The sequence below is a fragment of the Psammomys obesus genome, unplaced genomic scaffold (assembly GCF_907164565.1).
Source record: "Psammomys obesus unplaced genomic scaffold, mPsaObe1.curated_primary_1811, whole genome shotgun sequence".
Lineage (NCBI taxonomy): Eukaryota > Metazoa > Chordata > Mammalia > Rodentia > Muridae > Psammomys > Psammomys obesus.
Window position 1 is genome coordinate 2,730,388 of NW_026585626.1, and position 23,880 is coordinate 2,754,267.

Consider the following 23,880-nt stretch of genomic DNA (forward strand, 5'->3'; position numbering starts at 1 on the left):
TTTTTGTTTGTTTGTTTTTGTTTTTTAATTCAGAGATGGGGCTTTTCTTCGGAGGTGGAAACACTGGGAAGGTTTTCTATAGCCACATAACTTTCCTGAAAAGGTTTTAAGCTTTCTTTCTTACATTTGAAAAATTCAAGGCAAACGTAGGCCAAATCAACAGATAATTCAAAAAGAGTCTGTAGTAAAGATAATCAGTAGCTAAGGCCATTGACTCAGGCAGAGCAATTAACTGATCTAAAAGATGGTGGTGCAGGCCATTAATGTAAAGCATGCCAGCATTGCCTCCAATAGGAGGCTTCAAATATCTGAATTCTATAGCCGTGCCATCAGAAATTAGATGCAAGCCGCATCTAATTTTTTTAAACATTCCAGCAGACAGAAGCTTTCAAAAGTAAAGTAGAGCCGGTGAAACGAGTCAGTGGGTTAGGGGCCCTTACCACCAAGCCTGGTGAGTTCGATTCCCAGGATCCACAGGGTAGAATGAGAGGACTGATTCCCACAGTTGTTCTCTGACACACACACACACACACACACACGCACACACACACACACACACACACACACAATGGGAAATGTACATATGCCCCCACCAAAAGTAATCGATGTGATGTATAGATGCAAAACAAGAAAGCCCTACACAGTCTTCTCATAATGAAAAAGAAATAAAAATAAAAAGTGGGAAGAAATTGCTTTTAATAGTATATTTTACTTAGCACTGAAACATCTGAGATATTTCAGCAAATCAATATTAAAAGCAGCTAATGAGGCGTTTAACATTTTCTTTGTTTAACATTTCTTTTCAACACTTCAATCCGTATTTGTGTCTCAGTTTAGGTGCTCTATTTTTCTTGTAGTATCTGATCTAACTTGTAAAATCCATCATTGTAAAACCAGACCGACAAGCCCACATTCCACCGTTTTCTGCTGATGCCCTTTATGCGGGGCAGAGTCCCTTTATGTCCGGCTTTTCATTTGCTGTCTCTCAGCGAGAGGCTGCATTGCCCAGACCATTGTTCATGGGAGGATGTGATCATGGGTAAAATCATCAGTGCTAGGACTGTGGGCTCCCAAAAGGAAAAAAAAAAAAAAAAAAGTGAGCCAGTCACACACAGGCAGAGGCAGGGGGGTCACTGTGAGTTCGAGGCCAGCCTGGTCTACAAAGTGAGTCCAGGACAGCCAAGGCTACACAGAGAAACCCTGTCTCGAAAAACCAAACAAACAAACAACAAAAGACTGAATTGGCTCACGTTTTTGTTGTTTAGTTTTTGTGACAAAAAATATTTTATTCATAGATAGAATGTCATGTTGGGAAGATTTTAGAATTTGTTTTCATTTCCTTTTTATTTCTTTCTTTTTTCTTTTTTGCTCTAGTCAAATTAATTTCTTCGGAAGAGCTCTTTCTTTGATCTCAAACATTGTGTGTGTGTGTGTGTGTGTGTGTGTGTGTGTGTGTGTGTGTGTTGGTGGGGTGAGATGTAGAGCATGCTGACACTGCAAATCACTAAAAACAAAACGCAAGCAGCTGTAAGCTGACGCGTCCCCTTCGGGTCATCAGGTTTTCGCGAAGAGAGACATCGGCCTTTCTAAGAGGACACTCTGGCAATACTTTCCAGCTCAGTGGCTGGCCGTGACTTTCTGTAGAAGCCTGGGTAAAGGCGGCTGAGTCAAATCTTGTGAGACAGGAAGTCCGGTTCCAGGCTAGGCCTGCTTGAGCCTGTGTCCTGGGTCCCCGCTTTCTCATATCTTCCAGGCCTTGGGATGGCTGACCCTGGTGGAGCCTCGGATTCTCTTCTTCTTTTTGTTGGTGTTTTGACCTGGAGCTGGAAGAGACAGCTCTAGTTCTCTTTTCTTGAGGTCCCAATCCGGATCCTGCTCATCGAGCAATAGCCCTCTCTGGCGGCGGTCCCGGCATTCCGGTTCTGCCCTACAAAGACAGCAGCTTGTGAGGGTGGGAGGAGGAGCCCTGCTAACGTTGCTGCCCACCCCCACAACTCACCCCACCCCATCCCTACCCGACCCCATCCCCACCCCCATATCTCTTCCTGAGTGCCTCACAGCGAGCAGGACATTCATCTTTTAAATGAGAAGGAAGGAGGTAAAGTTCACAAGTGTCCGAATGCGCAGAAGGTCTCAGATACCAGGGAAAATACCTGAAGATGGAAGAAGCTAGCATGGCCCGGGTGTGATTAATTTCAAAGTCAAAAACAGCTGGAAGGAGGGGCTGCTCATTATTAAAGTGCCCGAACTCCCAGAACAATCATCATGTTATTATGGAGCTGTTCCTCTTAATTCTGTTTTCCTGATTATAAAAGCAACACACGTTCATTGTTTAAACATTTAAAATCTGCTCTGGTACATGTGCAATTCCAGCACCCAGGAGAATGAGACAGGAGGATGGCTACAGGGATCAAGGACAGCCACTGATGTAAAGTGAGTTTCAGAGCAGCCTGGCCTACAGAGCAGAAACCCCATGCCAGTCAATCAGTCATTATGCTGATATAAGGAAGAAAATGCCAGTTCCATACACTGTCTTCAAAAATGTAAAAACAGCCTAGGAGCTCACCCCTCACAATGTGAACTGTGAAGAAATCCACTGGTTCCCTTGTCTAGAGTTACAAAACCTCTAACTCCCCTATGGGGCACCCACCGCCACATCCTACATTGTAAGAGGTCATCAACTCCTTGGTGAGTTCAGCACTGGCTTCTTGCCCAACTGCCTATACTCCTCCACTCACCCCCTTTAGCCTTCGTGCCTCCTGACTGCGATCACCCAGTCTGTGATCACTCAGTGCTCCAGGCCCTTCATCCCTCCCCATTCCTTCCCTCCTCCTTCGGCCAGGTCTTCGCTATCTGTGCAGGAACGCACTAACTACACCTCCTTCCAGATGTCGTCCCTCCGAGTTCTCTAACATCCGAAGGGAAGTGACTTCCTGGTGGGAAATGGTAAGTAGCTGTGACTCACACGTGATGAGGCTGACATTTGTTTTTGCCTGCTCAGTGTGGCCTGCCTGCTTTCCCTGGCAGTGCCCACTCCATTTTATTTATGCTCTGGCCAAATGCAATGTACATCTGGTCATTAAGGAAGGGCTGGTGTGTGTGTGGGGGGGTCAATAAAAATCCGAGGGCAGGATTCTGAGGAATTCCAGCATTTGAAAGGCTCTCGAGGATAAATACTGAGAAACTGGGCATGGACGTACCTGCCTGTAATCCTAGCACTTGGGAAACCAAAGTAGGGTGATCATGAATTGAAGGCCAAGGTGCTGGGTTATATAGTAAGAGTCTCTCTCTCTCTCTCTCTCTCTCTCACACACACACACACACACACACACACACAAGAAAAAAGGAAGAAAGGAAAGGAGGGGGGAAGGGCTTGGGAAAGAAAGAAGGGAGGGAGAAGAATGAGAAAATGAAGGGAGGGAGAGAGGAGGAAGGGAAATATTTAAAGACTAACTCGCTGGGGGCTGGAGAGATGGCTCAGTGGTTAAGAGTACTGTCTGCTCATCCAGAGGTCCTGAGTTCAATTCCCAGCAACCACATGGTGGCTCATAACCATCTATACTGGGATCTGATGTCCTCTTCTGGCATGCAGGTGTACACGCAGATAGAGCACTCATACACATAAAATAAATAAATCTTAAAAAAGACTAACTGGCTTGGATGGAGAAGGGAGTGTTGTCAGCAACAGGAAGCTTATGATTATTCTTACAAGAAATGAGTCAGTACAAAGATGGGAAAGGCTTCCAAAAAGTGAGCAAGAGATGAGGAAGGAGAAACAATTCTGTAGATTAACTTCTCAGTAGCCTAGGGGAAGAGAGGTGTGTGTTTTGTGTGTGTGTGTTGTCTAGCTCTTTGCTCATTTGTTTAATAAGATCTATTTGAATATGTTCACAGAACATAAAAGAAGTGGGAAGGAAGAAGCAGAAACAATCAACTGTACAGGAGGAAGCCAAGACTAAGCAAAGAACTCAGGGTGGTTGTCTGGTAGAAGAAATGAAAATTCTAGCTGGAGGAGCACCATGACATAGAGAGGATGGGAAAGCAAGGGTGAACTCACGTGGAGGCTGACAAGTGTGTCCCTTCACGACTTTGGGTAGAAAGGAAGATTTAGCAAGCCCCTCAAGGGGCTTAGATAGAAGTAGACATCTCTAGCCCCCTGCCAGTATTCATCTGCTTATTTCTGGGATTTTCTTTATCAGTCAAGCCCAGAAGGCAGAGTAGAGATGTCAGGTACAAACAAACAAGCAAGCAAAGAAAAACTCAGGTCAAATGACTTACTGTGCTACCTATCCATCCATCCCAAAGTACATGCTGGCCTCCTGGCTCTTCTCAGCACTTCTCATCCTACCCCCTACCCTAAACTTCTCCAGCCCATGAGCTGCTGGACGCACCCTGATGTTTGAGGTTGCAGGTCTCCTTGTCTGTAAGCTCGGTGTTGAAGTACAGGACTCCCTCTTCCCAGCGGGGCCTCTTGCTATCTGCCTGACTTCAACTGGACAGTGTCTTTAGACACAAATGCCCCTAACCACTTTTGATATATGGCCTCTGACACAGCTACCTGTTAGTTCTTCCCTCCCAGGGTCTATATTATAATCAGGTACTGCGTTTCCATTCTTATGAAAGGAGAGTGCTGGGTAATACAAACCAAGCATCCTTGAAGTGCCTAGTTCCAACCAATTATGTATACCTATCCTTGGAGCAGGGGTATGTAGGCATTGTTCTCTGGAATTAAAGTTGAGCTAGCTTCCTGCTGGTTCCTGGGGTATGTGATCCCTGTATAGTACTGGCTGGCCACTCCAGGAACCTTCTCATCTCATGCCCCTCCTGACTTCATGGGCTGCAGGGAGACAACCCCAGGCAGGAGGAAAACCAACAATGAGCATCCTTTCCCACAGCTTCTCATTCTTATATAAGCCTGCCATTTCGGTCATGTACTCTCTTGGCTCGCTCTTGGCTCTTGGTCCTCTTGGCTGTCTCTCCTCTTTGCTCCCTCTCTTCTTTTCCTCTCATGGCCCAGTCCATTCTACTGGTCACATTCAATCTACGACTTTCTCTCCTTGCACTGCAGTATCCCAGGTGCCTCTGGTTGCACTCTCCCCCATATCTATAATAAACACCTTCTCCTTGACCATACCTTAGGGCAGTCATGACACTATTTCTAAAACAGGGTTTTGAGTGATTTCTATAGAGAGCCAATCTCAACCCAGGCAAGCGTTTTCTGGTTTAACCTTTTAGGGGATGGCTAAGATTGAACCCAGGGCCTCGCGTGCACTGAGCGAGTATTCCACTACCGTTAGCATATAGGCAGCCTGCTTCTGGGTTGCTGTGTGCCATCATGATATGTGGCAAATGCGGTTCAGCTGCTCACACACAGCTATAAGAGGACCAACCAGCCACTTTGACTCTCTCTTACCCCCCTCTCTTGCTGTCTGCCCCCTCTCTATAGGGGTACCCCTCCCCCACCGTGTCTGTCTGTCTCTCCTACCCTCTCTCCGTCTGCATCCAATAAATTTCTTTCATACCAGATATGTCATATGCATGACATATTTTAAAATATATGCCAACAACTACTAAGCCACATTCCATAATCTCGTTTTGGCTTTTGGTTTGGGAATTTGTTTGTTTTTAAGACAGGGTTTCTCTGTGTAGCCCTGGCTGTCCTGAAGCTCACTCTATAGACCAGTCTGGCCTCCAACTCAGTGATCAGCCTGCTTCTATCACCTGAATGCTGAGATTAAAGGTGTACTTGATAGAGGAGGAAGCCAAAACTAAGCAAAGAACAACCGGGGTGGCTTTTTTTTTTTTTTTCATCACTGCCCACCCAGTCTCATTTTACTTTTCTTTTGAGACAGTATCACTGATTTTCCCAGACTGGCCTTAAACTCACTTGTTAGCCTAGACAGGCCTGGGCTTCCATTTATAATCTCTCTGGCTCAGCCTCCTGAGCTGCTGGTATTGTGGACCTAAGCCACAACCTTGGCTGAGTTTACCATTCTGACAATAACTGTATTTGAAGTTCATACAAGACATCCCACTATTCTCTGTCCTCTACCATAAACTAGAATTGCTTCTAGGTTTTTCTGTCTGTCTCAACTTCCTTTCCAGGGAACAAAATTCAGACCAGGCTATTCAATGACCAAATTATAGATTCATAGATTATAGAGTCATAAATTTCAGTCCCATTCCTCTCAAGACTATAACTACAAAGAGCAGAATTTGTACTTAATTATACTGAACTGCTTGACTTAGTTTATAAAGGAATGAATGTTTGACAAGCTCTTGTCAGGCTAGCAGAGTTATAGGTGAATGCAGGTGGGTCTTAAAAATCAGATGTCTAATTCATCTGCCTCCCATTGTGTGTGTGCATGATTGTGTGTGGGCGCGTATGCATGCACACACATGTGTGTATGTGTGTGTGTGTGTGTGTGTGCGCGCGCGCTTAGGAGTACATGCGCACACATGTGCACGTGGATATGCCCGAGGTCAGTGTATTGTGCCTTTTACTTTATGTTCTGAGATGGGATCTCTCACTGAACTTGCAGTTTGCACTCTTGTCCAGGCTGGCTGCTCAGCAAGCCCCTGGGGTCCTTCTGTTTCTGAACTCTCAAACTGGAGCTACAGGTATGGCCACCTTGATGAGTGAATCTAAACTCAGGTCTTCTTGTCAGTGTCGAAAGGACCCCACTGACCGAGCCATCTCCACAGCCTCTGCTGGCCTCTACGTGTAAAGAAACTGAGGGCCAGGAAGCTGGTTTTAACTAGCTCAAGCACCTTTCAGAAACCTGAGGGGGGCTGGGAAGCTTAGGCCAATCCCATAGTCAAACTTAGTGTCCAGCTCTTATTAGAGATAATCTTTGAAGGGTTGAAGAGAAAGATCAGTGTACTTTTTACCCACAAGTTGTCATACTGATTAAAGAAAAAAAAACCTTAAAATCAATTTTAAAATTATTACACGGGCCAGAAAGACAGCTCAGATGTTAGGAGCACTATCTCTTCTTGGCAGAGGACCCTGAGTTCTGTTGTTAGCACCCACATCGCTGCTTATAGTGCTTGGTAACTCCACTTCCAGGGGGATCTGGCACCGTCTTCTGGCCCACACAGCACACACACATACACACAGGTAAAAGATACATATAAAATAAAAGTGAATAATCTGCAAAGAAAACATGATGGCAGTCAATTATCTGATCAAGTTCAGTGGTTCTCAACCTAGGGGTCATGTGTTGCATGTCAGATACCTTGCATGTCATATAGTTACATTATGATTCATAACAGTAGGAAAGTTAGAGTCGTGAAGTAGCAATGGAATAATTTTATGGATGGGGTTCACCACAACATGAGGACCTTGCATTAAAAGGTTGCAGCATTAGGAAGGTTGAAACCACTGGGTCAGATCTCTTTGTTTCCTTTTTATTAACCTGAGACTATTCAATTGACAAAGCTCTGATTCCAGGCTCCTTTCTGTAGCTGGGGAAACAAAGAACTTACTTTTCCAGGAAGTCCACACAGGCTTTCTGCCCGTAGATCTGTGCAATCCTCTTGGGTGTGTCTCCAAAGAAGTCAGCAGCGTCAACGGCAGCATACAGTTCATGGAGAGTTTTGAGTACGTTCAGATGGCCTGACTCAGCTGCAAAGTGAGCTGCGGTCCAGCCCACATCAGTCACCAAGCAGGGTCTGGCTCCATATTGTATCAGGAGATGTAGCACCTCCATTTGCCCTTAGATGTACCATGGAGACAGAAGACAAAGTTTAAAAAAAAATATCCTCAGTGGCCAGAGATCAGCACAGACATGAGCCCTCTAAGAACTTTCTGTATTCTTTTTAGAACAATCATACTTTCTGTCCACAATCCTAGGCCTTCTTCAAGTCCTTCCCATCTTTGCACTATTGAGCCTCACTGCTTGAACAACTGCGATACATTCTTTTTTTTAATTATTCATTTTGTAGAATTTGGGATTGAAGCTAGGGCCCCACATGTTCTATGGAAAATCTCTACCACTGAGTTATATTCCTTGGAATTCTCATTACTTTTTACTTTGAGAGAAGGTCTAGATAAGTTTTAAGACTGGTCTTGAAATTATTTTCTACCCCAACCAGTTCTTGAACTTTGTGCTCCATTTATAACAGTCAGACATTGGAAACAACCTAGACGTTCCTCAACAGAAGAATGGATGAAGAAACGTTTCCTACATTTTTTTTTTCTAGACAGGGTTTCTCTGTGTAGCCTTGGCTGTCCTAGACTTGCTTTGTAGACCAGGCTGGCTTCGAACTCACAGAGATCCACCTGCTTCTGCCTCTCCAAGTGCTGGAATTACAGATGTGCACCACTGTGCCTGGCTAAAATTTGGTACTTTTACAGGATGGAATATTACTCAGCTGCTAACCAAAATGACATCATGAAATTTGCAGGCAAATGAAAGAAACTAGAAAAAAATCATCCCAAGTGAGATATCCCACACTCACAAAGGCAAATATGGTACGCCTTCACTCATATGTGGATATTATCTGTGAAGCCAAAGACAAATAAACTCCAATGCAAAGTACTGCAGAGATTAGCTACAGAGTAATGCACCAAAGGCCACAGATAGATTCTTTAGGAAAAGGAAATAGAATATATAGCTATGGATGGATGGAGGAGGATTTTTTGTAAGAGGGAAGACAGAGAGAGCTAAAATTAAGAGGCATTTGAGAGGTAAAATAGAAATTTAATACAGTAGAAACGTGTGTGTGAAGACATTCTAAATGAAATCACCAAATAATGGGGGAGTCAGAGTCCCAACTTGCCATCTCTTTTCACCGAACAAAGCTTCCAGTATCAGGATTAGGTTAATTTAATTCGGTTATTGGATAAAGGGGTCCCATGTATATCCCCAAACAACACAGGTTGTTGTCAATACTATAGGTTGCTCTCCAGAAACTGACAGCAATGCCCCATTGCTGAAGACAACACCACAGCTCTCATTGAGGATGGAGATGTTGAGCATGCACCCTACACAGAGCCTACACCCCTATGTTCCAGCATCTTTGGTACAGGAATTTACTCTTCACACTCAAAATAGACACGTGAACACTGGGCCAGCCACAAACCCTTTATCTACAATGATGTCTTGTCTGCAAGGTGTGCTAAGGTATTGGTGGCACAAAGCCTGTGGGAGTAACCAACCAATAACTGATTTGCCTTAAGGCCCACTCCATGAGATGGGACCCATACCCACCACCACTTGGGTGACCAAGATCCGGAGACTATATAGCCTAGGGACCTAAGGTAAAACCAATTAATACTGTTCTAAAAGAATGTACTGGTAAGATGACTCCTGATGGTATTTTTCTATACTCCTCAACCAGTGCCTCGATCAGCCATCATCAGAGAATCTTCCTTCTGCAGCAGATGGGAACAAATACAGAGACCCTCAGTCAGACATTATTCAGAGCGTGAGGAAGACCTTGGAACACTCAAGCCTAACAGGGATGTCACCATCAAGTCTCTCCAAGAGCTCAGGGAACCCTGCAGAACAGGAGGCAGAAAAAAACTGTAGGAGCCATAGGGGATGGAGAACACCAAGAAAATAAGGAGGACCTGTAAATCAGGATAAACAAAACCGTATTAACTCACAGAGACTGAAGCAGCATGTACAAGCCTACACGGGTGTGCACCAGGTCTCCTGCATATATTATGGCTTTCAATGCAGTGTCTTTATGGGATTCCTGAGTGTGTCTCTGATTCTTGTGCCTTCTCTTGACTTTTTTCCTTCTGTTGGTTTGTCTGGTCCAACTTCAATGTGATAGTTTTTGTTTTATCTTATTATATTTTATGTTGAAAAATGAATTAATCAATCTATCTCTCTATCAATTAATGAAAACCTAGCCACGATGGTAAAGCTTAATAACTAAACTGTCACTTATGCCTGCTGGAACAGGAACTATCAGCTTTCTTCAACATTGGAAATATACAGTACTCCAGGACAGGCTTCATGTTCACAAGTAGTTAAGCAACTATAGAAGGGACTCCACAGTTTTGTTTGTTTGTTTTTGTGTCTGCTTTTATTTGGCTACTATTTAGTGGTTTTGTTGTTTTTTCTTCTTAGGTGTGGTTTTATTTGTTTTCTTGGTTGGGGAGGTTGTTACTGTATCGGTTTCTTCTTTCTTTTTTTGAGAAAGAACTTAAAGTTGGGTGGAATTGAGGGATAAAAAGAATATTCAGAATGTTTTTAAATTTAAAAATTGTTTTAAATAATAAAATATATTAAAATATTAAAAATAAGCAATTTAAAAATTTTAAATAAAAAATATTTTAAGACTTGGGTCAATAAAATAGCTCATCATGCAAGCCTGGTGACCCAAACCAGAACTTACATAAAGTAGAAGAAACCTAACTCCAAAAAATTGTCCTCTGACCTCCACATGTACGCCATCGTATGCACACATGCACACACACACCATACACACACACACACACACACACACACACACACACACACACACACACCAACCAAGGTAATTACAAGCAGTAATTTGAGCACACTTAGAATACAGCTGACCGTTTAGTAACACAGGTGTTCTAATCAGACAGGTGTAGGGTTCACATCACCAACAAATGACACCGTGGATAAGAAACAAAAGCCTGGCTGGGCAGTGGTAGCACATACCCTAAATTCCAGCACCTGTGAGACAGAGGAGACGTGGATTTCTGAGTTTCAGGCAATGGTCTACAGAGTGAGTGGTAGGACAGCCACAGCTACACAGAGAGACCCAGTCTCAAGAAGAAGAAGAAAAAAAAGAAGAAGGAGGAGGAGGAGGAGAAGGAGGAGAAGGAGGAAGAAGAAGAGCAGTAGCAGCAACAACAAGACAAGGATAAGAAGAAAAGAAAATGAAACAAATGCCTTATGCTCAATGCCCTCATTCCTCATTTGTAAATTAGAGTTGTTACCATTGCTCTCATGGAATCCTTGAGGAGGAATGAATGAATTCCCAGACATGAAGCTCCCAGCACAATGTCCCTAAATAGTTACCTGGTGTAGCAACCAACATTTCCTACTTAGATTTCTGCAAAAATATCCCAACTAAGTCTTGTGCAGCTGGCCTTACTTTTTGCCTCGTCTTTCTCCACAGGAGAGAGAAAACAAATAATTGAAAAGCAATGTTGACTAGAGTACTGCTTTACGTGGCATTATTTGGCGTTGTTTGTTACTAAAGACTTTTTAAATTTCCATATGCGTTTGTGTGTACAGATGTTCATGCACATGAATAATGTACACGTGTGCAGGTGCCCCAGAGGCAGGAGGTGTTGGTCCTCCTGGAGCTGGAGTTATAGGCGGATGTGGGTGCTGGGAATCAAACTCTGGTCCTTTCACAGTTGAGCCAACTCCCAATATTCAAAGGCTTTGAGTTTGTCACTAGCTACCTTATAACCTAGATATGCTGGGAGGGGTCAGGTGTTCATCTTCATATACTCCATTCATGAAGTCATGATGACAGAGGCCTGAGAGCATATTTTTAGTGTTATCACTGTACACATTATAGAAGTTCCTATCAAGAACTCCAGTGTAGCTTTATTGCCTCCATTATACAGAAGAATTCAAAGATGCTCCAACATTAAACACTGTGATCTGGTGCTATCATTAGTAAGGGTTCATGGCAGTGGTGAAATGTTCCATCCGGCACTAAGGATGGTCTAAGAGAGGTCCATTCCTCTTTTGGACACAGACTGATGCCCTCATGAAGGCCAGTCTGCAGAGGGATTGTCTACTCACCTCTGATGGCCGCCCAGTGAAGTGGGGTCCTGTCATTCCAGTCCACATCCTTGTAGTTTGGATCACAGAGACCTTTCTTCAAAATTTTCTTCACTGAATTGCAGTCCCCTGCAGCCACAGCCTGGTGGAGCTTTGTCATGTCTGACATCTTTGACAATTCCATGACAGAATCTGCTGGAGATATGGGTTGCTGAGGAAATTCCATATAAGCCCTCATCCCTAGTGAGTACTCCCTAGCTCTGCATCAATGACTTGCTTTCCTGTCTTGTGGATTTGCATCTGGAGTTGCTGTGTATTTGTGTGTGTGTGTGTGTGTGTGTGTGTGTGTGTGTGTGTGTGTGTGTTCTGCTGCTTGGGTCCCTAGCCCTCAGCAACTGTGGATAGCATCCACCATTCTCCAATCCCAAAACTACTGATGGTCCTTCCTGTACCCAGAATTATCTCCAAAGTCACAGACTGACACTTACAGTGCGCCCTCCACTCATCTTTCCATGTGACTTTTCACTCCTACATCAGAGTTCTCTTAGTTTTATGTTACCTTCAGCTGGTTGTGGAATTTCGCATCTTGTCTCTGTAATGTGTAGCAGCAGCCAGAGATGCTGTGGGGACATCAGCACTTGCATGAACAGTCTGGATTGAAAGACTCCATCCAGTGTTCCATGGAAATTAAGAGATATTGCCACACCACATGGGGAGCACAGCTTGCCAACACGCAAATAAAACAGCTAAAAGTTGTTATTAACGGTCTGCTATGAAGGGTCTGGGAAGGTGGCATGTCGGTAAAGTGCTGTGTTTCGGGAGCATAAGAAACTAAGTTTAGATCCCCAGAACTCACATAAAAAGCTGGGCCTGGTGGCTCACGATTGGAATCCCAGTGTGGGAAGTAGAAATTAGTGGATCCCCGAGGCTCCCTAGCCAGCTGGTCTGACCCATTTGGCGATGTTCTAGGCCAATGAGAGATCCTGTCTCAAACCAAAGATGGCAGGCTCTGAGAACAAGCCAATACACAAAGTTGTACTCCGAACTCTACACACACATCTACACACACACACACACACACACACACACACAGAGAGAGAGAGAGAGAGAGAGAGAGAGAGAGACATGTACGCACACTCCCAATACATATACACACATATACAAAATACTATGCCATGAACAACCAGCTCCCATGCTGCAATTAATCTGCAGACCCTTAGGGGTCCTTGATTTTTGGTTTGGGGGATTTATGAAGCAAAAAATCTTTTTGTTATAGTATTAAAATGTCACTGGCCTTGTTCATTTTGTTTTTATTTACTCTGTGGTTTAAAGGCAATGAGAGAGAAAACTGCTGTTGCCTGGGCACAAAAAAGCAATGCTCTCAGCAAACTGCTGTTCACCACACTTGCAGGAGATCACAGCCTTGTGGGCACATGCAATGTTACAGTAAGGAATACTCTCAGTAAATCTCTCGTCCTTGAGAGATTTAGTAAATGCGGCTTAGTAAATGTGATTGTAGCAATGAAAAGCGCCAACATAAGGAAATCTTCCTCACCCATGGACCAGTCTCTCCATATGCCAAGCACAGGCGGTTGTAAGGACAGAGCACAGGTAAGGAGAACCTTTGGAGGTGGGTAGTGGGTACATAATGAAGGATAGCAGGTACTCGGACATTTCAGATGCTACATGGAGGCAAATCTTTGAGCTATCACCACTTGGGCAGTTCTGATGGAGACCCAGAAAAGTCACGATGATTCAAAAAGGGTATAAAGACTTCTCCATTTCCAAATTTCCAAATGTCTGCAACCACCATTTTTCATGTACTTTTATCAGTATATGACAGTGAAAGCCAAAGATACTATAATGGTCCCGATGACTCCAGTTAAAAGGATTCTGGGAACAGAGAGCAAGTCAACATCATTCTTCACATCCTTTGTTGTTGTGGGAACCATAATTACTTTTCATTAAAGTATTTCTTATTGTTCTGTTAGTTTTATTCAATTCTATGAGAAATTTAATTCATAAAACTTCCTTAATACATTTTTAAAATAATCATCAATATCTTGTTAGGCAATTGATACTTGTCTTTTTTTATTAATTTTTTATACTAATTACAGTTCATTTGTTTTGTATCCCAGCTGTAGCCCTCTCCCTCAATCCCTCCCAATTTCACCCTTAATACATTTTAAAATATATGATTTCTGTCAATGTGACACAAAAGGAAAGAACCTTAATTGAGGAAGTGCCTCCATCAAATTGCCCAGTGGGCATGTCTGTGGGGGCATTTTATTAACTGATGATTGACGTGAGAGGGCTGAGGTCCTGGGGTGTATAAGCAAGCAAGCCAATAAGCTTTGCTCTATGACCTCTGCTTCAGTTCCTATTTCCAGGTTCCTGTTTTGTGGTCCTGCCCTGGTTTTCCTCAGTGATAAAACTATCTAACTTATTAAATGTATGCTAAAACCTCCACCCAAAAGTTGTTTTGGGTCAGTGTTTTATTTATCACAAAAGAAACCTAAATAGGACACTTATAGAACTAATTTATTACAATTCCCACTGACGAATTTATCTACACTTTAGAATATTCTGTTTGAGGGCTGACACAGTGGATCAGTGATTAAGAGCACACATGCTATTCATGCAGGGGACCAGCATTCTACTCCCAGAACCTAAATCAGGCCGATCACACCCACCTACAATTTCAGTTCCAGGAGATCAAACATCTCTAACATTGGGCTATAAACCCCACAGGCCCCTCCAAAGGAAGTAAAAGAGATCTTTAAAAATGGAGGCTACTCCTTTAACTTTGCATGGTGGTAATATCAATGAATATAATCCAAATTAACAAAAGCTCTTTGGGTGATGTTTAAGAGTGTAAAAGATCACTGGAAAAGATCATCCTGAGTGAGGTAACCCAGAAGCAGAAAGACAAATGGTATATACTCACTTATAAATCGATCTTAACCATATAATATAGGATAAGCATACTAAAATCTATAGTCCTAAAGAAACTAAGCAATAAGGAGGAGCCTAGGGAAGATGCTTAACCCTCATTCAGAAGGGCAAATAGGATAGATATCAGAAGTAGGAGAAGATAGGGAACAGGACAGGAGTCTACCGTAGAGGGCCCCTGAAAGACTCTACCCAGCAGGTATCGAAGCAGATGCTGAGACTCATAGCCAAACTTTGGGCAGAGTTCAGGAAATCTTATGGAAGAACGGGGAAATAGAAAGACCTGGAGGGGACAGGAATTCCACAAGGAGACCAACAGAGCCAAAAAAAAATCTGGGCCCAGGTTCCCTGCAGAGACTGATGAATCAACCAAGAACCATGCATGGAGAGGACCTAGACCCTCTACTCAGATGTAGCCCATGGGCATCTCAGGCTTCATGTGAGTTCCCTATTAAGGGGAGCAGAGACAATTACTGATATAGCTCAGTTGCCTGCTCTTTGATCACCTCCCCTTGGTGAGGTAGCCTTACTGGGCCACAGAGAAAGAGGATCTAGATAGTCCTAATGAGACCTACCTAATAGACTAGGGTCTGATAGTAGGGGAGGAGGACTTCCCCTATCAGTAGACTAGGGGAGGGATGTAGGGGAAGAGGGATGGAGGGTGGCACTGGGAGAAGATGAGGGAGGAGACTACAGCTGAGATACAAAGTGAATAAATTGTAATGAATAAATAAATAAATAACAACAACAATAATAAAGAAAAATGTATAAAAGATCCTGAGATCTAAAATCTTGAGAAATGCTGATGCAAACACATGAGGAGTCAAGGCAGAAAACTGGAGTGGTCCCGTTGCTTGAATGACATTCCCTGGGGATGTCCTATATCTCAAGTCAAGTTAAGAACTAGAGAAGAGGCTCCTGTCCTGTTTCTTGTTTTCTCCTATGTCCAATGTCCATCCCATTTGTCTTTCTAAGTAAGGATTGATCATCTTACCCTGGGTCCTCCTTCTTGTTTTGCTTCTTTAGGTGTACAGATTTTAGTATGTTTATCTTATGTTTTAGTTCTAGTATCCACTTATAAGTGAGTATATACCGTGTATGTCTTTCTGCTTCTGGGATACCTCACTCAGGAAACCTTGGGAAGAGTGCAGGGAATCAATGAAAGAAGGGGGAGTTAGTAAGACCTGGAGAGGACAGAAGCTCCACAAGGACCAAGTATATCTGGGCACAGGGGCCTCTTATGAGATTGATTCTCCAACCAAGGACCATACATGGATATAACCTAGAACCCCTGCTTAGACATAGCTCATGGCAGCTCAGTATCCAAGTGGGTTCTCCAGTAAGGGGAATAAAGACTGTCTCTGACATGAACTCAGTGGCTGGCTCTTTGACCTCCCCCTACCCCCAAGGGAGGAACACCCTTACCAGGCCACAGATAAGGACATTGCAGCCAGTCCTGATGAGACCTGATAAGCTAGAATCAGATGGAAGGGGAGGAGGACTTCCCCTATCAGTGGACTTAGAAAAGGGCAGGGAGGAGGGATTGAGAGGGAATGAGGGAGGGGGCTACAGCTGGGATACAAAGTAAATAAACTGTAATTAATATAAAAAATAAAAATTTAATAAAAAAAAAAAGAACTAGAGAAGAAGTCAGAACCTACCTTAAAAACTGTCATCACCAGCAGCTCTAGAGGTTCATTTGAATTGCAAATTATTGGGCTCAATATCCACCTGAAACTCTGGGACAGGGACCAAGGATTCTTGTGTGATATCTGCTGTATAATCAAATATGAGAATAACTCTAGAGCCAGAGAATCGGAGAAGTAAACATAGTTAAAATGCAGTGCCCAGGGGCCAGGAAAAAGGAGCCAGTCACTAAGACTGGGAAGTAAACAGGGCTGTCTTTTCAGAGTCCTAGGTTTAACCCTGTGGAGATGGCAGCCGACTGTGAAGGAGAGACTGGGAGGCACGCACTGCAAAGTGTGAGAGCTTCCAATTCAGAAGTGTAGACCAGGGCTTGACAACCTTTTCTGCAAAGCACTTTTACTCCAAGGGCCAAAGTGAAGGCAATTTCATAGGAACTTAGAAGCAACTTATATAACAAGAGGGGGAATTTTGCTTCCATCTTCTTCTCCATTTGCCCGGAGTGGATGTGCTATCTACTTGGTATCCAGCACCCACAGGCTGTAAGCGTTCTTAAGACAAAGATCTGAGCAGGAAGCAACTGGCAGGTGAGATGGTCAGGTTTCTCTCAGCCCTGAGCTGCAAAGTCATCTGGAGACCTCGCTCCTCCCAGAGGTTGGCAGTCTCACCCTAACTGCAGGCCAGTGTTCAGCTACTCACAGTTTGTGGCTTGCTTTGGACCACTGATGGGTTACTAAGAACTTAATGTTCAAATCCAGCTACTGCCCCTCAGGCCACAATACGTGCAGAAACTTCTTCTCTTTCATACACGCCTCCAGGCTCCCTAACTGAGACACTATCTGCAATTCCTTAGCTAACAGATTTTCAGATATCTGGATCACTCATCTGGGGCAGTGAGTTTACTTCAAAGGCAGACACATATCCTGTTCCTCAGGCCTTCTCTGCCTCATGCCTATGAATCAGAGAGAGCCTGGTTACCGGATTTGAAACCTCCTCCATCCTGAGAAAAGGCCCTTACTTCTGCCATGTGGCTCTGATTCTTCTTCAGAGACCACGCCACGCTGTCTGTCTCTTACTGTGACTTGATCTCAGAATCCTGCCACGCTGTTTCCTACCTAGCAATAATAATTCTCTTCGAATAAAATTAATCCTCAACAATTTATCTCAGCATCCTTCTTAAGCCCCCATCCGAGACCTTTAAGGCTGTCCCAAAGTTTAGTGACAGGGCCAAAGGGTAGCATCCCTCTCCCCCCCGCCAAAATGGTTACTCTACTGACTTGGTCCAAAAATAGAGTCTAAGCTCAGCCCATGATGGCCTATAGAAGAATTTCTGGTGGTTAAATAAAAGCCATTATTTCTAAGGAACTTGGGAAATTGGTTTCCGTCTGCCGAAAGGATGGGAAGCCTTGCCTCTGTCAGTAGGGGCATATGGCTCTCCGTTGACATATTTGTGTAGTTGAATATCAAAACCTGTGCTGGCCTTCAGGCTCCTTCAGCCCCTAATTGTACACACTTTTTATATATTTTAAAGCCCAGCTAGAGCTAGCCTTCTTCCTTTCTCATGTCTCCGCAAAGCTGTTCCAGACGTAGACACAGACTCACCTGTTCACGCATGCGCACGTGCATGCTCTCTAATATCAAGCTTTCTCAACCAAACCATTGCTAGTCTCTCTTGCTATTGTGTACCATTCCTGCTTCCTCAGTCCTGGCCATACCTAGTCTGCTTCCTTTCCTCCGTTCGTGCTCTGGACTGATGACTCCCCCCCTCCCCCCCCCCGCCCCCGTAGAAACCTTCTCCCTAATCATGGAGTGGCCATCTTTTTGGTTTCTCTACTGCTCCCCTCCCACACATTTCGGATTCACCACTGTGATGAACAGGGCCTGAAGAAGAGACCAAGCATAGCAGGGCTCGGGCAAGCAGGTGATTGGGGTGTGAAGATCAACAGGGGTGTAGGGAGACATGACGGCTTGCCCTCAAAGCCTTCAAAACAGGTGTGGGACAAGGCCTAGAGAGCACAAATTGCCAAATTCTGTCTGCACAGCTCACTTAAGGAAATTGTTTAATTGTGATTCTGCCTCATCAGGTATTAGATAAGGCCCAGGATTCTGCTCTTGGAGTGAATTCCCACAACAAACTTAGTCACTTACCAGAGGGGATAGCAGCTGCTCTCCGAATGGGAAGCAGGGAAACAGAGGGCAGGGAGGGACACTGGAGGCCCGCAGGACACAGAAGGGAGGGGATGGTGACTCTCACTGGAGAGGGCACATAGTATCACCAGTAGAATGTTGGAAACAAAAATGCTTGCCTAGCCGGTCAGAATCTCTGGTCAGGCAAGACGAGGGTTAAGTGTGTGGCAAGAAGCAGATGTTCCTCAGATGCTCTGTTAAGTAGCAGAAGATGGTATGCACAGCATTTAACCTCTTTTGGCATGTGTGTGATTGTGTGCTTGCACATGTGTAGATGCATATGTGATGCGGTAAGGGTGGGCACGCGTGTGTAGGACAGTACATGCAGAGGCCACAGGCTGAGTGTTTTCCCTTCTTCCACCTTATATACTGAGGCAGCGTGTCTCACTTGAAAGTCACAGCTCGCTAATTCAGCTGGGCCAGTTAGCCAGCTGACCCTGGGGATCTCCTGTCTCTGCCTCCCGGGAGCTGGGATTGCAAATGGGCCATGAGAGAGTCCACTCAAGATGACAGCTGCCGCCAGCACCCAGTGGAGCCTGAGAGACCCACGAAGGCTTCTAGGGAGATGCAGCGACAGAGGAGGAGCCTACAGAACATGAAGTATCTCCAGAGCAACTTTAAAAGGACACATCTTATAGGAAGATGCTTTTTTAAAGTGCTTTTATGAAGCTGGGCTGAGGTGGCACATGCTTTTGATCACAGCACTCAGGAGACAGAGGAAGGCAGATCTCTGAACTCTGGGCCAGCCTGGTCTACAAATTGAGTTCCAAGACAGCCAGGGCTACACAGAGAAACCTTGTCTCAAAACAAACAAACAAACAAACGCTTTAATAAATTGAAAAAAAAAGGTGGTGGACAGGTATGCAGGCATGGCCACTGAGGACAAAGGAGCATGTCGTTGCCCAGTGACATGGGCTAGTCCTCAGCTCACTGGAAGGCTTGGGCCACCACCAGGCCTGACCTGCCTCCTGCTCGGTGGACCCAGTGGGCCAGCAGATCCCACTTTCAAGCATGCTGTCAAGCTGCAATACCGCCCCGACTCTGAGCAACAACAGGATGTCTGAGATACATCTCAGTGATAATCCAGTATTTATGGCGCTTCAGAAACCTTGAACCAGACCAATCATTCTTACAATGTAAAGCTGTTTGTGTGGGGGGAGGGGGGCAATACACACATACACACACACACACACACACACACACACACACACACACTGTGTGACACACAGCAGTTTGCAATGTCACATTCATAAATGAACGTGAGATAGAGAGATGGCCGAACAGAGCTGCGAGCCTATGGCAGTGGGCGGAGGCAAAGCTGGAGACTGTTGGCACCATCTGCAGGTGAGAGCACAGCTACAGCGGACAATGTGAGGGTGTGAGGGCAGTGGACACCAACCTGGAGCTTGCGTGGTCCCTGTCCCCCAGAGTGCTGCCCAACCACATGACCACCCTGACTGTGACCGACAACAGGGTATGAAGATCCGAGATGAAAAACTGTTCATTTTCGGGATAAAGCCTCCTCCAAAGCCCTCCACAGTCTCTGAAGTCTACAGTCTGTACGCCAGAGGCCATGTTGATGCCTGTGATCCGTGCCACAGCGGGAGGCCCTGCTGAAGTCTGTGGTCTGTACTGCCCCTGGAAACCATGTGGAAACCCATGATCCATGCTGCTGTCAGCTGTTATGGGCAGGGAGGCTTCTTTTGCTGATGACTGCAGACTCATGATCGAGAGTGAGAGACATTGAGAGCTTCTGTGGCAAACTCTCTCCTACCTCTCCCCACACCGAGGGAAAAGAAACAGTCCAGGCAGGAAGCTGGTAAGGAGAGTCCTTGAGAATTTTGATGGAGGTGTGACTTTGAGGAGTGAATTTTCTTGGTTGACGGCTTCTGGTAGGGTGGAGGTGTGGGGTAGGGAAGTTGGGAGGTTTTGGGGGTGGGGGTGGGAAGAGAATCAGTTATCTTTAGGGGGCTGGCCACTGGGAGTTGGACTATGCTCAGGTGAGTTTATGAGCAACACAAATTGGAGTCTGTGTGTGTGTGTGTGTGTGTGTGTGTGTGTGTGTGCGTTCTTCTTTTGTAGGGGTGGGAAGGTGAGCCTGAGAGGAATGTCAAGCAAGTATGACAAGGGTACACTGTATAAAATTCCCAAATAGTTAGTAAAAATATTATGTTGGGGAAAATAAGTGAATACCAACAAAGGGGGTTGTGTGTGACATTAGACCCACACCTAGCATTTACATGGGTGTCAGGGTTAGAATTTTGGTCCTTACCTTTAAGCATCAGCCACTTTTCCTGTACCTACTGAGCCATCCCCTCAGGCCCTGCATCTTGGCTTTTAAATTTGATGTATCAAGGGCCAGGGGAGATGGCTCAGTTGGTGAAGTGCAGGCTGTGCAAACATGCCTGAGTTCAGATCCCCAGAACCTAGGTCAAACAAACAAACAAACAAACACAAAAACAAAACAAACAAAACAAAACAAAATAAAACAACAAAAAAAAAAAACAGGCTGCTACAGCTGGCACCTGCAATCTCAAAGCCAGGAGACTAGAGAGTCAGGAAGAGCTCTAGAGATCACTGGGCAGCCAACTTAGCAGGGCAGATCACTGGAGGTTCAGTGAGAGACCCTGTCTCAACAGAATTAGGTGGAGAAGAAGTGAGGAAGACACCCAGAATTGACCTATGCTGCCACACATATGTGCGCGCGCACACACACACACACACACACACACACACACACACACACACACGAACATACACAAAACTGGGTGAAGAGTCATAGATGTTTCATGGATGAATCATAAAACATGCTATTTGAACAAAGTCAGACATAGAAGGCCAGACATCACATGCTCCCATGTGTGTGGCAAATTTGTGGAGTCAGATGCAGGTTGACGGTTGCCTAGGCTTGGGTCGGGGTAGGGGTGAGCAGTGAGTGCCAGTAAAGCACAGGATTTCGTTTGTGAGTGGTGAACTCTTTTAAAATCACACTGTGGTGACAGCGGTCTCCCAACTCTAAAATCCCAACACCCACTACATTGGACACATATCCAGTTCATGGTATGTGAACTGACCTGAATTCACTGCTCTGTCAATAACTGCTGACATTTAGCAAACTTCCCTTTGCGTGAATCTTGTGAATGTGATCAAGTATATCTGAACTCTAATCTTTTAGGCAGATATAGCTCGGTACCTGAATTAAGTATGAGTTATCTAATTTTTAAAAGATGGACTAAGATTGACACACTTACTGTCTTTCCAAGGAACTCTGTGCGGCAGGCCACCTTAGTTGGCTGGAGTGTTAGTATATTTGCACCATGGAAACACACTAACACCCCTCCCTCCTCCTCCCCTCCTCTTTCCCTCCTTCTCCTCTCCTCCTCCTCTCCTTTTCAGCTTTCTAGTCTCTTGGAGTCTGGTGGGGCAGGCTTGCCTCTCTGCTTCCCATTCAAACTCATCAGGAATTCCATCTTCTACTATAGTTTATCTGTGATGGTCGGTCCTCAACAGGTTCTTAAGAGCATTTGATAAACAAACTGAAATGGAAAAGCAGCCGGTTACTGGCAGCCCACAAGATACTATGAAACAAGCCAGCTGTTTAGTTAGCCTTCTGGGACTCGAGGAATGTCTATCCACCATGGCGTACTGGGGACAGCTGAGTCCCTCATATTCAGAATCAACTGTGAGATCCTGAGCAAATTCCTTAGCTTTGATTTTTTTTTTTTCTCACCCCTCAAAGGGAACATTTTTAAGCTTTCCCTTCTGGCTATTAAATAGAATTAGCAGAAGTACTTTATAAAACATTTCATGCAAGAAAGACATTTAAACAATAGCATCTCCCGGATGCTTTCTCCTGGCCTGCTTTCCCCTCCGGCCCTACATCTACCATGTCTACCATACCGCTTATGTCAAACTCCTCTGACCCTCCCTCTCCCCCTTCTTCCCTGTCTTTCTATTTTTCATTCCTTCCATTAGTCTTCTTATTTTGTATATGTTGGTGGCTGTACTGGGCCAATGTTCTGGTTAGCTTGAATTGTCAACTTGACACAGCCCAGAGTCATCTGAGAGAAGCCTCAACAGAGGAACAGAGGAACAGCCTACATAACTGTGAGGGGTTACCTTATTATAAACGGATACAGGAAGTTCCTTCTGGCCCAGTGTGGAGAGGGTGGTCCACACTAGGAGGGACACAACTTGACTCCTGCAAGAAATAAAGAGGGGAGGATGTGGCTGGCTATGGAGTGTGAACCATACTCCATAGAATAGAGATGGAGTTCAGGCAAGTGCTAGACTGCTCAGTGTGTTCTGGGACCTGGTCGGAATTGTGGATCCCCCCCTCCCCGCCCCAAAACAACAGTAGCCAGTGAAATGTTTTAAGCACTGGCTGAGAAGAGATGGTACAACTTATATTTCCTTCAAAAATTACTTTGTCTGCTAATTGGAGAAGGGAAGGAAAGGAGATGAGACTGTAAGCATGAACACTCGAGAGATCCACTGCAGGAGTCTAGATAAGAAAGGATGGTGAGTTAGTGAATGAAGGCCCCAGGGGTCATGGAGAAATGGCAAAGTACTGAGACTAGAGTGTCAGGAGAGAACATTGACATATGTGGATGGCTTAGGCATGGGTAGTGAAGAGGAAGGGAGAAGCAAGGCCGACTCCTCTTGTCTAGGTGATGACATCGGTGGTATGGGAATGAGGACAGTGGTGCCAGCTTTGGATGATGGGAGAGCACAGATGCACAGATTAAGTGTTAGGTTTTGGTCTAAGTCTGAGTAGCCTGGGCAGCATTAAATATAAAGGAGCAGTTCAAAGTCCTGTGGCTCTGGGGTTCAAGTTACATGTTCAATATCACAAACATGTGGGTGACATTTAATGATCTACAGAATATAGACGATAAACTAAGTCTGATCATGGTATAGGGGAAGCTCTAGCCCCAGCCTGAGGCCCTCCCTTCTCAAAAGTCTGGTAGCAGAGAGAGAATTATCGAGGTAGACAGGTCACTGCCAGGGAGGCTATAACTTCATAAAAACCAAGCGAGAAAAGCATAGTTGGAATGACTAAGATCAGCTATGTCAAAGAGAGCAGTGTTTAATGGGTGTCTATTTACAGGCTAGAAACAGTGAGCCTGAGAAGCTGATTTCTGACCTCTGGTGTTCATGCTGCATTGCTCTTCCCAAACTCCACATGGTTGCAGTTCAGCTTGACTACTCTGAACAAATACAGAGAGCTATTCTGCACTGGGTGACACAAGGGTTCGAGGGCAGAGGTCCTCCTGATAAGGTACAGAGGAACTATGATAAGAGAGGCATTGGAAGGAACATCGTGGGAGCTTCTGTCAGCAAACCGCAGGCTTCTGGGGCCCTGTCA

At 44.8% G+C, this 23,880-nt stretch overlaps 1 protein-coding gene across 3 annotated transcripts; it reads right to left on the bottom strand.

The window, feature by feature from the left end:
- Nucleotides 1-687: 687 nt before the first annotated feature.
- Ankrd66 (ankyrin repeat domain 66) lies at nt 688-22,685 on the bottom strand. 3 transcript variants are annotated; one of them, XM_055615027.1, is made up of 4 exons: nt 22,632-22,685; nt 11,751-11,921; nt 7,489-7,717; nt 688-1,927 (listed from the first exon to the last, which is right to left on the bottom strand). In XM_055615027.1, the coding sequence occupies exons 2-4, from the start codon at nt 11,911-11,913 to the stop codon at nt 1,741-1,743; spliced, it is 579 nt and encodes a 192-aa protein (XP_055471002.1). In that variant the 5' UTR covers nt 11,914-11,921; nt 22,632-22,685; the 3' UTR covers nt 688-1,740. The 3 variants fall into 3 exon arrangements, with proteins under 3 accessions (XP_055471002.1, XP_055470996.1, XP_055470999.1); XM_055615021.1 differs by lacking the exon at nt 22,632-22,685 and adding an exon at nt 21,764-21,821; XM_055615024.1 differs by lacking the exon at nt 22,632-22,685 and adding an exon at nt 21,764-21,796 and having other exon boundaries at nt 11,751-11,924.
- Nucleotides 22,686-23,880: the final 1,195 nt, after the last annotated feature.

What these genes read in the sequence shown, in the direction of transcription:
- Ankrd66 (XM_055615027.1), bottom strand. Translation starts at nt 11,913, where the DNA reads ATGGAATTGTCAAAGATGTCAGACATGACAAAGCTCCACCAGGCTGTG. An exon ending in TCACTGGGCGGCCATCAGAG is followed by an intron (nt 7,718 to 11,750) that starts GTGAGTAGACAA and finishes GGTACATCTAAG; the next exon opens with GGCAAATGGAGGTGCTACAT. An exon ending in TGTGTGGACTTCCTGGAAAA is followed by an intron (nt 1,928 to 7,488) that starts GTAAGTTCTTTG and finishes CTGTCTTTGTAG; the next exon opens with GGCAGAACCGGAATGCCGGG.